We start from the raw sequence: 15,951 nt of genomic DNA, 5'->3' as shown, positions 1-15,951 counted from the left end.
TGGCCCACCACTTCCACGCTGACCATCTATACTATTCCCGTTTATCCGCATTGTCAATAGCCTTCTATGCCTTGACAATTCAAGTGCTTGTCTCGTTCCTTCCTAAGTGTAGTGAGAGTATCTGCCTCCATCACTTCAGGCAGTGCATTCCAGATTCTAACCACTCTCTGCTTGAATAAATATCCCCCAATAAACCTCATGCGTCTCACCTTGAGTTTATGCCCCAAGCCCCCCACCCCCCCGTGGGACAAAGGATCTTATTGTCTACCCCGTTATAATCTTGGATATCTCTATCAGTCAATCCTCAGCCTCCTTGACTCCACGAAAACAAACCCAGCCTTTCTAATCTCTCCTTATAAATGAAAAACCAGAGAATTCTCGATCTTCGCAGTCACTTTTTCTAGGTGGATAGCAAGCACTGTTGGTTTGCGGCTAACTGCAAAACCCTGAATTAAATGCCTCAAACAGACAAGGCTACATTGAGGCACAGATGTCAAACTGATGCTATGCATGAAGTCTGAGATGAATCGATTGCAGATGTAAGATAACTGAACTAAAAATTAAAAACCAAAAATAATAAGTTTACCCTCTTCCTTCATTGTGTTCAAGCCATAGTCCCATTTTGTTTGGATGTCAGTAATAATGATCCCTAATTATACTTCAATTTCTATATTAGAACATGGAACAATTACAGCACAATTCAGGCCCTTCGGCCCACAAAGCTGTGCTGAACATGTCCCTACCTTAGAAATTACTAGGCTTACCCATAGCCCTCTATTTTACTCAGCTCCATATACCTATCTAACAGTCTCTTGAAAGACCCTATCATATCCGCCTCCACCATCGTTGCCAGCAGCCCATTCCACGCACTCACCACTCTCTGAGTAAAAAACTTACCCCTGACATCTCCTCTGTATCTGCTCCCCAGCACCTTAAACCTATGTCCTCTTGTGGCCACCAATTCAGCCCTGGGGAAAGGCCTCTGACTATCTACCCTATCAATACCTCTCATCATCTTATACACCTCTATCAGGTCCCCCTCATCCTCTGTCTCTCCAAGGAGAAAAGGCCGAGTTCCCTCAACCTGCTTTCATAAGGCATGCTCCGAATTCCAGGCAGCATCCTTGTAAATCTCCTCTGCACCCTCTCTATGGCTTCCACATCTTTGCTGTAGTGAGGCGACCAGAACTGAGCACAGTACTCCAAGTGGGGTCTGACCAGGGATCTATATAGCTGCAACAATACCTCACGGCTCCTAAATTCAATTCCCCGATTGATGAAGAACAATACACCATATGCCTTCTTAACCACAGAGTTAACCTGCGCAGCCACTTTGAGCGTCCTATGGACTCGGACCCCAAGATCCCTCTGATCCTCCACACTGCCAAGAGTCCTACCATTAATACTATATTCTGCCAACATATTTGACCTGCCAAAATGAACCACTTCACAGTTATCTGGGTTGAACTGCATCTGCCACTTCTCAGCCCAACTCTGCATCCTGCTATGTCCCTTTGTAACCTCTGACAGCCCTCCAAACTATCCACAACACCCCCAACCTTCATGTCATCCGCAAACTTACTAACCCACCCCTCCACTTCCTCATCCAGGTTGTTTATAAAAATCACAAATAGTAAGGGTCCCAGTACAGACCCCTGAGGTACACCACTGGTCACCGACCTCCACTCAGAATACGACCCTTCAACAACCACTCTTTGCCTTCTGTGGGCCAGCCAGTTCTGGATCCACACTGCAATATCCCCTTGGATCCCATGTCTCATGGTCCATGTCCCATGATATGGTCCATGTCTCATGTCCCATGTCCATGTCCCATGATATTCATCAGATTACCATCCCCTTTTGCTCTGTACTATTATCCCTTTCACCACTTCTAGCCAATCACAGACCAGGTCTTTTCTCTTCCCGTCCCTTTCCCTGTCACTTAACAAATACTTCTCAAGCTTCTTCCAGCTCTTATATGAGGTCAGCAACCTGAAACATTAACTTTGTTCCTGTCTCCCCAGTTTCAGCATGAAACTTTGGGCGTTCAGCAGTTAGGAAAGTGGACTCCAGGTATGGAGTATGCAGATGCACAGGCTTCTGAAGCATTTCCCATTGCTGACCTTGTGGTAGGAGTGCATTGATGTTTTATTACATAGGCTACCTCAAGGTACTAATGATGCTAATGATACTAATTTCACCCTTTGCTGACAAAATGTGCTGGACCTCTGCTGGACAACAGATGAAGTTTATTGGTATTAATCCATTGCTGCAGATTACAGGCAACTGCTTGGAGATGATGAATAATTTACCGACATTGAAAGATGTAAATGAATAGTCTGGAAGTTGTTCCCAACCAGCACGGATCAGATGGGTTTTGGCAGATTTTAGTTAATTACTAATTTAGTTAATGTCTATTTTGTGGAAGATTATAAAATTTCATAGAAGAATAATTGTATTTGAAATAGGTAACATGGAATGTTAAAAGCTCAGTTCACAGAAAGACTAGCTGACCAGAAGGATCTCCTATCTAACCAGTATTGCCACTTCATGAAGCCAGGATGATCTTGTGGCAAGGATGTTGGCTTTGGTCAGGCACCAATGTTTTAAACACTTTCATATTGTGATGGTTCTTTGCAGATTTTGTATTTCACTGTATACAAATGGCTGAGCAGAAACATAGGGGAAGAAATTCAAACTGGCGCTATTCTGATTGTACTTGCACCAGAACTGTTGTTTGCCCCAATGCTGAAACTCTGTCCCAAGGTTCACATTTCGGAGAGACTATTCAAAGCCCTTGGTTAGATCATGTTTTTTGTATTGGGTATTTGCAATGTTGGCAGTTTGTTTTATATTTCTCCCAATGTTTCTTCCAACAAAGTCAAAGAAAAATCAGGAGAGCTATAAGACATGTTGCCAAAACACTAACGTCTGTTCACACTGGTGCACGTCAAAATCTAACCATGTGATCATAAGCTTGATCAGATAAATTCTGGAATATCCTCTGAGCCTAGGCCAGTCCACCCCCGATAGTTAAATAGACATGCAGATAATGATCAAATCTGGGATCCTGGACACTCTGCTTCCCTTGGAGCCAAGGGATGCAAGAGGTTATTGGTTCTCTACTGCCATAGCTCAGATCAGTCAGTCCAGTACACACATCTCTTCATTGTACCATTCAGTAGTGGATTGCACAGTGCACTCAGCTGATGAGATACTAGACAAGACAAAATTCTCTGGTCATAAATTACTTAGTGGCTTTTATGGAACATTATATAAATCTGAGTGCAAACTATTGTAGGAAATCTTTGAGAGTTTCCTTAAAGATTAAGGCCAGCAACATTTTTCTGTGAAATAAAGAGAATCACTGGGGAAAAACGTGTCATTTAAGACAAGTTGTACAATCAATCAGCAGTTTTTCTCTAAATAAAGCATTCAGTTTGTGGGTCTTTATAGAGCCTAGAGTTAATGGCCAATTGGTTCTTTACTACTAACTGTTTGTCATTCGTACTTGAGGAAGGACTGATGCATAAAGCTATAAGTATTACATTAATCAAGTTATTTTTGTATGAGACAAAAGACTATTTGGCCCCTTTCAAAAGTGAAAATTTTGTTTGTACACATATTGGTGGTCATATTTTCATTAGAGGTTGTGAGTAGGGGAGTAATTACTACCTGGAATTAAAAGACATTAAACACAACCCCAGCACCAGATCTACCACAGGACTTCAAAGGATTAATCAGCAATTAACATGTTAATCCTGTATACTGTCTAAATACAAAACACACAGATCAAACAAAGACACATTAGGTTGAGTCCCACACCTGTAAAGTTGGAGCTATAAATTTGTAGTTCAAAGATAACATAAAGCATTTCGAAAAAAAACATTGATTCAAACCTAACATTTGCAGTGGGCTTGAAGAATTTTGTCAAAGGCAAAAATTGTGAGGATAATACAAATTAATATCAGTTGACCCAGGGGAGATAACCAAATCTCTAATGATTAAATGCTATATTCACAACAAATTCTGATCCATTGTTTCTCAGCCATAAAACTGTTTTCAGAGGAAGTGAATTACTGGGACCTTTGAGAACCTTTGCTCATGTTGCAATACACTTAGTTATTTAAATAAATTAAAATAGTTTAAGGGAAGTATGTCTCATCCCACAGGAAAATGTTTGAAATAAAACAGAATGTGTTGGAAATCCTCAACAGGTCAGACAGTATATGTGGAGAGGGAAACAAAATTAACATTTTGATCACTTTTCATCATTAACCTAAAATATTAACCACTGATCTTCGACCAACCACAACCAGGTTCAGAGAGCTTAGGTGCAGAACGGTAGAATCAAGCTTCAGAAGCCCTCAAATGTGCATGGAGATACAACTAGAATGTAACCATTGACCCCATCTAATCTTACTCTCCGAAACGACTCGGTTTAACATCGCAAAATATTGATAAGATTACCATTGTGTTTTTTCCTGCTGGAGCACCTCAGCTATTTGGGAACTGGGTTAACCAGAACCAAATAGCAAGTTTCATGCACCACTTCTGTCTTCCCAAATGCTGCCTGATTTTTAACATTCCCAGCACTTGTTTTATTTCAGATTTCCAGTATCTGCAGTATTTTGCTCTAGGAGCATATTTTGGAGAATACACTGAAGCTAATTCAAAAGTAAACCAAGAATAGTATTAAAGATCTTACAAAGAATGGATACCAGTGATGCACCAGAAAGCATACTATTCCATGTAATGAAACTGTGGATATAAAAATACATGGGCAACGTCTCAAGTCTCTTCCAATAGAAATAAGACAACTGTATCACAGAAGCCCTTTTGTTGATCCTAGTGAATCCTTGTCAGATCATAAAACTAGATCTCATGGCTCTGCTAATCTCACCACTCACTGGAGGTCTAAGCCAGTTATGCAGAGGGAGGTTGACAGAGTTTTAATTCACACCTTGCAATTTCACAATCAGTGAGGATAGGCAGCAACACCTCTGCCACAATTACTCTCAACACTGGCCCCCCACAAGGCTGCATCTTCGGCCCCCTACTCTACTCTTTATACACTCATGACTGTGTAGACAGATTCTGCTCTGACTCTATCTACAAGTTTGCAGATGACGCCACTGTAATGTGCTGTATCTCAAATTCGATGAGTCGGAGTTGAGGAAGGAGATAGCTTAGAAACATGGTGTCCTGACAACAACCTTTCCCTCAATGTCAGCAAAACAAAAGAGCTGGTTATTGTCTTTAGGAAAGGGGGGGTGTTGCACATGCTCCTGTCTACATCAATGGTGCTGAGGTCGAGAGGGTTGAGAGCTTCAAATTCCTAAGAGTTGAACATCACCAATCACCTGTCCTAGTTGAACCATGCAGTCACTAGGGCCAAGAAAGCTCACCAGCACTTCTGCTTCCTCAGGAGAATAAAAAAAATTGACATGTCCCCATCGACCCTTAACGATTTTTATTGATGCACCATAGAAAGTATCCTATCTGGATGCATCAAGGTTTGGTAGGGCAATTGCTCTGCCCAGGACCACAAGAAACTGCAGAGAGTTGTGAACACAGCTCAGCACATCACGGAAACCAGCCTCCCCTCCATGGACTCTGTCTATACTTCTCACTGCCTCAGTAAAGCAGCCAACATAATCAAAGACCCCACCCACCCCAGACATTATCTCTTCTCCCCTTACCCATTGGGCAGAAGATACAAAAGCCTGAAAGCACGTACCACCAGGCTCAAGGAAAGCTTCTATCCCACTGTTATAAGACTATTGAATGGTTTCCTGGAATGATAAAATGGACTCTTGACCTCACAATCTACCTCATTATGACCTTGTACCTTATTGTCTTCCTGTTCTGCACTTTCTCTGTAGCTGTTACACTTTATTTTACACACTGTGATTGTTTTACCTTGTACTATCTCAATGCACTATGTGATGAATTGATCAGCATGAACATATGCAGGACAAGTTTTTCACTGTACCTTGGTACATGTGACAATAATAAACCAATTCCAATACCAACACCTGCTTAAACAGGTCCTTCCCAGGTTACAACAGGGATTCATCCCTGAAAACTGTTCGTAACCTGAACAGTTCACAAGTCAGAAATGCTGCTGAGCAATACATTTAAATAAAAACACAGGCCAACCAAGGACAGAGTGTAGTTAAACCAAGACATTTAACTCAACCACTTAGATATTGCTATGAACCAAATTCCCACAAGGCAAAAGATGCCTGCAGCCCTGCAGCAGCCGGCAAATCCATCCCATCGATTTCCCAAATGCTCATTCGTATTTATGAGCTGTACATAAGTCAGGCGTTCATAACCTGGGGAGGAGTTTTGGAGCAGAGACCATCCATAGGGGGAAGCAAAATCAGCAAGTGAAGATAAGCACGAATGCTCCAATACCCAGTGCTGGACCAATCAGTGAAACTGTAGCACAAACAAACTAATTGAATTGCCATCAAAAAGATGTGCTGAAAAACAGAGGATTTACATTGTACTGGGTTTGAACACTTAAAGAGCAATTTAAAGAAAGATTATTTTAAAACATTTCAGAAGGATTTTAAAGGGGTCAGATTACCAAACTGGAAAATTCAAGTAAGGCTTGAATTAAAAGCACATCTAAAGTGAAATATTGTTATGATAATTTTGTCTTCAAATTGACTCTTTTAGGAAACAACTATTGTCCATACCTAAAACATTAAAACAAAAAAGTGTACAGATAAATTTCCCTTCCATGCACAGCTCTGGCCTGTTTCCATGACTTTTGAAGGGTGTGGTATAGCATATATACTCTAGATAGGACATTAGAAAACAGCACAGGAATATTTCCTTCTTTCATTGCTAATATAAAGGACAGGGTTACATTACAAAATACACTTGGACACGATCTGATACAGTTGGAAGAAATGTTTTGGATTGTAATGTTGTGAGTCTTCTGCTTGCACTGTGCTAAGTTCAACTGCTAAAAAATCAATTCAGAGGAAGGTTACATAAAAAGTTCTGAACCGTAATGAAATCACAGTGAGAAATGATTTGAAATTTGTTTTGGAATCTCACCTTCCTCCCCTAGGATATTTATTGTAATTTTACATAACTATTTAATGTTATACTGTTATAGTTAAGATTCATTAAAATGGTTTTGTTGTTATGATTTTATGACTTGTAAGACAGGAGCTTGGCACACGCCAAAATTAGCACCATTCAATAGTGGTCATAAATTCAGAACCTTGACTAGTTTTATGGCAACTCTGCCTTTAAATAATGTAAAGCTCTGACGCATTAATGTTTTTGCTTTCCTAATGATAACTGGGATAATAATACCAAAAACATAACAAAGTCAAGTATCCAACATGACTAAGATATACAAAGAAGGCCCAATTCCCTCTGACAGCCACCCCGATGAGGAGTAATGTTGGTAGGGTGCATTAAATGAGCAACTGCTGATGTGATCCTCTGATCTTCTCAATGCTAATTTAAATAGATGTAAGGAAATGACTTGACAGCCAGAAAGGGCATTTTAAGTCTGGTCTTAATGGCTTGCAACTTTTGAAGTGACCTCTTTAGATGTTAACCTTGAATGGCATCTGTAAAGGTATATTAATGAAGCGACATATGGTAGGCTAACTAATGCTTTGTACAAAGTTCACTGAAAAACTTCGGGAGCACATCAAGAGCTACCAACAAGCCTTCCACCAGGGGAGTCCTTCGGTTTACGTGCTGTAACATCAGCTGACTTCAGGGATGGTCGCACATGGGCAGTCAAAAAAGAGAGAGATCAGAGATAGGGAAAAGGATTTTGGAGCTGTTGGGGTGAATGGTAAGTGGCACCAGACTGGTGGGGTGGTAAAAGGGTGAGGACGACAGGATGGTAAATGGGTCAGAGGTTGAAAGGAGGGTAGATTAGCAGATTGGCAAGAAGGTTGGGCCATGGAGCTTAGAAGTGTGGGTGACAGGCCAGGGAATGAAGGGAAGTTGGGGTGTGAGGCTGGGCCACTCAGCCTTTTCAGGAGATCAAGCTAATGCTTGGAAGGGTGTTACCCTAGCAGTTTGCTAAGGGCTTGGGTGGACAGAGGGCAAGGGGGCAAGGGCTGGCCACTGGGATGAGGGAGGTTCAGGTCCGTAGTCTGGAAGTCATTGAGAGTGAGATGAAGTCATAAGTTGCAGTTGACTGGACAGGGAGGAGGGCAACCGATGTCCATTGATGGGGCCAGTGTGGAGAAGCGTGCCAAGGGAACATCAGGTAAAGATATTACTTAAAGGGCATGTTCCCCGCACAGACTCGAAGGATCAGAATTGATCAGACAGGTCTCCTATAAGTAAAGCTGAAGTAGGCATCATAAATGTTGAGGAACCCTGCCTCTACCAGAGTGGCCCACATCTCTCGACAGCCTGGATACGTGGACAAAAGTCCCAGAAGTGGTTATGCAGGTATGCACTGCACACACGTTGCCACATCATGGCTCCTTTGCTGGATAGAACACCTGAAGTACAAATGACCCAGAAGTAAAATCTCGAACAATACAACTTGCAGTAGGTCTCCATTTTTTCTTTCCATTTTTAATTTTCATTGAAACTAAAATGCATAGCACACAAAAACATGAGGAAACACAATCCGGTTATGAAGCATAAATCCAGTGTTTTGTAATTAGACCCTGAAAGTGGATCTCTGTGCCTATTGCTTGCCGAGAAAACTTCAGTGTTTACATTTCCTGATAAGTTCACATGTGTCTATGATTTAAATCGGGAAGGGTGAACCTGCTGGACAAAAGCTTGGTGGGGTTCTGCATGGGGTCTTGTGCAATGACATCTGTTCAGGTGGGCTAGCCAGACAAGCTCTGCCCTTACAAACTTGTCAGATGGCTGTCTACACTGTCAAGCTTTTTGTAGGCTTCAGAAACCTAGATATTCTGTAAGTTCTGCAGGGAGAAACCCCAGACTTCATACTGGGGAATGCAGCATGTTGCATCAGACACCATGCAAAGCCCAGGGGTGGGACAATTTCCCGCAGAGCTCAAACAGCGAGTTCAGGACTTTGCATTTGTGCAGGAGTTCCAAGTGCTGATGCCTGCAGGGGGTAAATGCTGGCAATTTGCCACACAACAGCTAGCATTACCCAGCAAATTTTGACCCATTAATGACCATTGCCAGAAGAGTGACTTAATGAAATGGCTAATTCTGTGAAGGCGATACGTCCAGAAGCAAAAAGTTCTTAAAGTTTGGAATGCTTGTGAAATGCAGCCTGAAATTGATGAACATATTCTAGTCAGCAAGTCAATTGCTGCTCATCAAATGACATTTAAACCCTGCTTTAACTCAGTTGTATTTACTTAACAATATTACACACTGAACCTTTAAAGTATGTATATACTGTATATACTTATGTTGTGCTTAACATGGTCTAAGCTTTATGTGGTCTAATGCTAGGGATACAAAGCCTCTCAGATTAATCTGGAGTCCTTGCAATTAAAATTAATTTCCTATTACTGTATGAGATCAAATCACTCACTACAAAGAGATGCAGTGTACACAGACTGATACTGGCATTTGTGTGTTCTAATTGATTCATATAATATATTTTCTGGGACATCAAGAATTATGGGTATTGTTGCCACCATTATTAACCAGATTGGTAGGCCAGACAACCAACAGTGAATGAGAAACTTGGAGGCAGGATGTCACGTGATGAAATCTCCAGAGATAGACTTCAACTAAAGTTGGCTACCCAATCTCACATTCTTTTCTTTTTATAATAGGATATCAGTTAATCCAAAACAAAATAACATCTCTGAGAATAATTTCTCTGCAGTCAATTTACCTTTTGAATGCCATCAGTCTGCAAGGTTGAACCTTGAATTTGAAATTGAAATTGAAACCTCAAAATTGAACCCCAGGGTTCAATCATGTTGCAACACCACAATAGACCTTGGCCTTGGCCATAGTTCAGCTGACTCCACAAAAAGATGTAAGGTGCTGCTACAAGACTGCTACAACCATTGATTTTTGGCTGTGAAATCAATTTTATATGACTATTTGTGGCTTACCTTTTATGAGAATGTGCTTCCAGTCTGCATTACCACCTGCTAATTCTGACTTTTGTCCAACGCACCTCAGACCTCTCGTAATCTCTGCTGGCACTTTGACCTTTCCCCAGATCAATAATTCATCCCAAACTATAATTTCAACCTACAATCGATTTTGTTTGAATATATTTTTCAAACTTTACAAGCCTGTATTTTCTTGAGACCTTCAACTTCTGTTTCATAAAAATTATAATTAATTTTGCAGCAACTAAATTTAACATTTCCATTAATCAATATTTATTGATTTCATAATGAATTGAAATGAAAAAAGAAGGAAATAATGTACATTTATGTAGGATTGTTCAAAATATAACATCCCAAATTGCTTCATGACCTATAAAGTGATTTTAAAATATACTCACTATCAGTGAGTTGGGGATTACAGTAGCCATTATGGACACAGCAGGAGTAATCTTTACCTGGTTCATCATGTAAATGTAAGCCACCCACAAAACATCACTTACAATTTTTCATTTCAAAGGATCCCAGAATAGTACAGATTTCATAACTGTGTTCCTAAACCCAGTCCACCAAGAAACACCAAAACACGACTCCAGACCAGAAACTACTTATGAGTATCACTGTCGTACTCAGATAGAAGACGATGCATTAATAATACTACAGGAAACCAGTTTAGAAATGAGTGGAGGGTATTGTGAATTTGAGTAGCAAAGAGATGTTCATGGAAGCACATTGGGCTACATTACTATGGTGGTAGTAACAATGTTTGGAATGAAATGAGTATGTTGAAAGAGCATTGGGTGAAATGTTGAAAGCTGGAATCCTCCAGGAAATAGTTTTGATGACAGAGGGAGGGGATGGTTTGACACAAAACTAAGAGGAAAAGATAAAGAAGAGCAAAATGTGCAATAAAGTGCACAATAAATAGAACTATCACTCAAGGAGGATGGATGAACGTTCCAGTGCAAGATCAGAATGAATAATAATGGAAAGATTGAGTTATTATGCATTATTAGAGAGGAGAGGGTGAAAAAATGAGAGATCAGTGAATTATCCTGCAATTGCACAAACAAAGAGGCAGAAATGTTCTCTGACAGTCCTTCACCAGGCTTGGTTCAGATTCTTTGGAAGTCTTTTATTTAACTAACTGTTACCACTTGTCTATAAGGAATGGATACCTCAGAAAATACTATTCTTCTTAAAGAAGTGAATGGGCATAACAATAGAAGACAATATTCATTGACAAGAGGTAGAGAATGATGATGTCTCAGAGAAGGTAATGTTGGAAACGATGGTACAATGAAAGCTAAAGGTCCCCCACTGAGACCAATAATAAATTTTCTGATATTAAAGCTGTAAATATTCTGGAACAGGCTAGCTAATATCTGGAATGACAACAACAATGAATGGTACAATTGACAGGGAGAGAAAAGGTCTGAATGAATGTTTTTTAAAGATTTTACAATATGTCAGCATGGCAGAGACTTTTTGATCATTCACAAAGGAATCAGGAAAAAGTCCTGGGCAGTGATTTTAAACTAATCCTCCTAGTGGTCAACTGAGGGGATTTGATTGACCATTCATTTTACACCCCTTTAGCTCACTGAAGCAAAAGAGAGATAAACTGGGCATAACGTAATGTGAATTGCCTGCCCAATTTTGCCAATCCCTATGATGGTCTGATAAAATTACCCCCTGATTTTTAATATAGCATATCAATGCAATCATTTCCCATAAACCTTGTTCATGGCTGAAGGGGCATTGTGAAGGAAATGTCAATCGTGGCAGCGAAAAGAAATCAGTTTAACAATGGCTTCTGCTAGGTGATGGGTGGGGAGGGTGCGATAAGGGTTCCGAAGGTTAGCCCCAAGTGGGAGAATTTAGCGAGAGGATTGTTAAGCCTGGAGTAATTAAAGTTAATACTCTTAAGGCAGCAGCAATGGTTGATAAACCTATAATAGTCTCATTCAACACTCTCTCCTTCATCCTAACCTCCCGTCCAATGTTTCATTCTGCTGATCAGTCACTTGTGAATCTCCTACCTTATCCTGTCGTGATTGTCATAGATTCAACCATCCATACTGCATACTTTGGAGTTTCCCTTCTAAACCCTTCCACCTCACCACTTTCCTCTCATTCTCCTGCACGCCCATCTCATTAACATTGGTTCCCTGGTTGGCTCAGTGCCCACTTTTCCTTACCTTGCTCTGTCAGAAGTGACTGAAGATAGCTGGTATTAACCTGGTCTTGCAACCAGAGATCCAATATATTATTAATCCTTTATATAAAATAACATTGAAAAATTCACCTTTAGATGCTAAATCTCACCAACTTTGCAAATATAGAGAGCAAAGTTAATAATATGACAACAGATGGCTCAATTAGAAATAAAGTACAAGGATAGATCTGAGGTGGGGTTGCTGGATTAACACAACGTCATTTTCATTTTGGAATTTCAATTTGATTTCAATCCAGACCAAAGCACCTCTCTCTGAAATGAATGTAGAAATTCTAAATGAGACTGGCTCAAGCAGTTTGTCAGCTAAAACCACAGCAAGAACAATTTGTAATTTGTTACGATCTTTTCAGAGAGAAAAAAAATCGCTGGTGTTGGCCTGGCTTCTGTTAAAAGAATATTTTTAGCCTCAGAGAGAAAGCCTGGATTGAACATTTGATGCTGACAATGGAAAACACAAACTCTGATATTCCTCAACCTTCATAAGCAGTATCATTTACCGAAGGAATTAACGACGTATAAACGTATATATAAAGAGGTGGTTTAATGTGTCATACCACAAGTATCAACAGGAGGCATCATAAATATAAAGGAAGTTGATGTGTTTTAGATGGCCATCGAAAAATGGTGGAATTCAAACAACATAAATATCCACTATTCAGAGCTAAAATCAGTGCTAACTGATGAACCAAGTGATACTGGAGGAGTTGGCTGGTGCTATAGGGTATAATTCATTATATCAGAAGAACTGAAGCCAGCTGAAAGGTTCCTTATAAATTTTCTATCGCCAGAGAGCTTCTGGCTCTGCTTTCTCCCATTGAGATCCTAATCAAATTCTCTGCACACTGTTCAATGAATCCTCTTTTTATTTTATCTGCACATAGTTCCAATTTATCAACCACAAATTCTAGTGGCAGTTCATTTTTGTAGGAAATTAAAGGTACCTATTGTGTATTTGGCCCCAATTTCCTATGTGTAATATGAGCATATTTCATAGAGAAACTAATAGTGAAAATAATAAAAGTTCACAGTTTAAAAGACATTTCAAACGTCCTATAAAAAATGCAACATTGACATATCTTTCAGTGATCCTGTGACCTCTATGGGAGATTTATGGCAACAAATGCATTTAAAATTCGTGATTTCATGGAGGTATCATATCCATCTGCAAGATACACATGGCAGTTGCATTGGGGTTAAAGCTTCTGTTTTTCCGTATTTGGAAAACCAGGGAAGAAATTCAGAACAATAAGGGTTAAATGATCACATTGCCGCGACGGGAATGTCAGTAGCTATAAATACACACATACAGACCTGGATCGTCTGACTCTGGTATACTTTGATAACATGAAAGTTGAAACTGTAAATGCCTTTTCTTGGAGCTACAAAGACTGACTCCAGGGTAAAACAATTACCCACATTCACCAAAATCTGCAAGAGAGACAGGAGGAACTCAAATCAGTCCGAGTTGGAAACCCGAGGGGGGGGGGGCGGTGGGGGTGGGGGGGGGGGGGAAGCTTTGGGTTTCAAAGCCACTGCAAATTTTAAACTACGTAACATTATTGCACTGGCTGGAGCTATCTGAGAGCCACCTAACGCGGAGGAAATTTCATAATCCCTTCGCCGCAGCGTTTGGTAGAGATAACCTGGTAGAGATAACACCGTCAAATCACTGGCTGATTCTCAATGACTAACATACTGATACACATGATTAAAAATTAAGGTTTAGCAAATTTCAATAATTTTCCACTCGATGGAATAATATCGTTTGACTATTTCAGAATATTGCTGACCAATGCTTCTAAATGCAACGTATTCTTGCTTTATCAACCAAGAGCATGCAAATTTCAATGAGGGTTTCATTCAATGCAATGATAAATGCGTTGGATCCAGAAATCACTGTACTTGTTATGATAATTAAAACTTTGTATCTACTATCCCTTCGGAACAAGTTGCTGCAGTAATTAGGCCTGACTGACTTTAAAGAGTGCGTGAAGTTATTAATGCAGAGCGAGCATGCAATCCCCGGTGCCGTGTGCATTCTTTCACCCAACCCCACCAGCGAAGCATGATCCTACAATCTGAAACCACAATCAGAAGTCACTTCTCTCCAGTAACTTTGTTTATCTATTAAAATGCGAACCCCTCACGGGCGGTTTTAAAATCGAGTCTTGACGAGATTGCGAGTTCGATGCTGGGATTTCTCACCTATTGGAACCAATGAATAGACTCTGAGAGAATGCACTATTTCAATGAATTGTTTTATATTTAGTTTCTGCTGTTAGTATCAAATGCCGGCGGCTCTGCAACCTCCGCTATTTGCTTGGTAATGATGTTTTAATCACATATGCTGAACGCATCCTCGCGAAATATCATTATATAAATTTATCCCTTACATAGTAGGTTACTATTTCACCGTAATCTCTGTCGTTACGTTTCAGTGTGTTTAACACCCCTTATACTGACCAGTACAAGCGCTCCCACTCTCCCTCCCCATTTACACTTGTTGCGTCTTTTGTCTGTTTGAACCCAATCTTAATCAACCCTGTTCTAAAACGGGGTCCACTTCCAGATGGAGTGGACAACCGGACCTTCAGAGAGAATCCCACGCTGAATACTTAACCCTTTATGCAATGTCATTACATCTCCATCCTTTAATAAGTGAACTCTGTTTTAACGACATGACCATCTCTCTATCGCTCGACACTAATCCGTTCTAAAAGCGCTGGCTTTGAAGAGAATCCCCGTGTTGTGTGAGTGGGGTTTATCTCCAAATCTTTCCGGTTACCTGGTCAAAGTAAATGATCCGAGTTTTGTTGCTCATTTCGGACGGTTCGTGGTTGGTGCTCCTGACGGCGGAGAACGCCACTTTGGAGTTAGCGGCGCGGACAGAGATCCCAAGCGGGGAGGAGGAGGACGCCTTGGAGTCACCGGTCGGGTTGGAGTCGCAAACCACCAGGCACTTGCCTTCCAGGACGATGGGCTCCGTGTCGTTCTGAGAGAGCACTGGCACGGCGGAGAGTGCCAGAGCCCCCATCGCCATCAGCACCATGGGCAGCATTGTCTCCAACACACAGAGCCAACACAAGGCTGGGATCAGCCCCTCTCGCCCTGCCGCACTCCCGCAACACCCTTCGTCTCCTCCTTCCCGGATTCCTGCTGTACGAGCGAAAAGCAGCTCCACTTAATCTGTTCTACATCTGGGTATCCCAGTACGAATTAGCAGAACCTCTTGCAGCAAATATTGCATTGCACCTCAAAGTCCAACGTCCCCTGTAGATCTCGCTCTTCTCCAAGTAAAATAAAACACCTTCTTGATCTAAGAGTCCCGGTGTGGATTATTGACGAGAAAGACCATCGTCAAGTAAGACATGATTTGACGTTGTCACATCAGTGAATATTCCCCCTGTCCCACTTCGGACGGGGCACAACGCCAGACTCCCGAGACCGGCTGCTGGTTCCGTCTCCTCTTCACCGAGCTCGCTGTCTGATCCAAGTGGATGCAGTGTATTCGGCAGTCCCTCCAGCTCGATGTCACAGACCTCCCTCACTTCCAAACGTGTGAAGAGTGGCGCTAATGAATACTCTTCCGAATTCTGCTTGAACTGTAATGATTCTATTCAGTAAGATGTCAATAGAAAGACGCCAAAGACA

The 15,951-nt window shown here is 41.0% G+C and overlaps 1 protein-coding gene across 1 annotated transcript in view; it reads right to left on the bottom strand.

The window, feature by feature from the left end:
* cbln4 (cerebellin 4 precursor) overlaps positions 1-15,400 on the bottom strand; it is a 118,068-nt gene extending 102,668 nt beyond the window's left edge. Inside the window, exons 1-2 of the mRNA XM_052031375.1 lie at positions 15,086-15,400; positions 13,612-13,728 (exon numbers count right to left, since the gene is read on the bottom strand). Of these exons, the coding sequence (XP_051887335.1) occupies positions 13,612-13,728; positions 15,086-15,358 (390 nt within the window). The 5' untranslated portion in view covers positions 15,359-15,400. The remainder of the gene's footprint in view (positions 1-13,611; positions 13,729-15,085) is intronic.
* Between the last annotated feature and the right edge of the window lie 551 nt (positions 15,401-15,951).

Source organism: Pristis pectinata, chromosome 16 (assembly GCF_009764475.1).
Source record: "Pristis pectinata isolate sPriPec2 chromosome 16, sPriPec2.1.pri, whole genome shotgun sequence".
Classification (NCBI taxonomy): domain Eukaryota; kingdom Metazoa; phylum Chordata; class Chondrichthyes; order Rhinopristiformes; family Pristidae; genus Pristis; species Pristis pectinata.
Note: the sequence above shows the minus strand (reverse complement) of the source record. Positions and strands in the feature narration are given on the sequence as shown.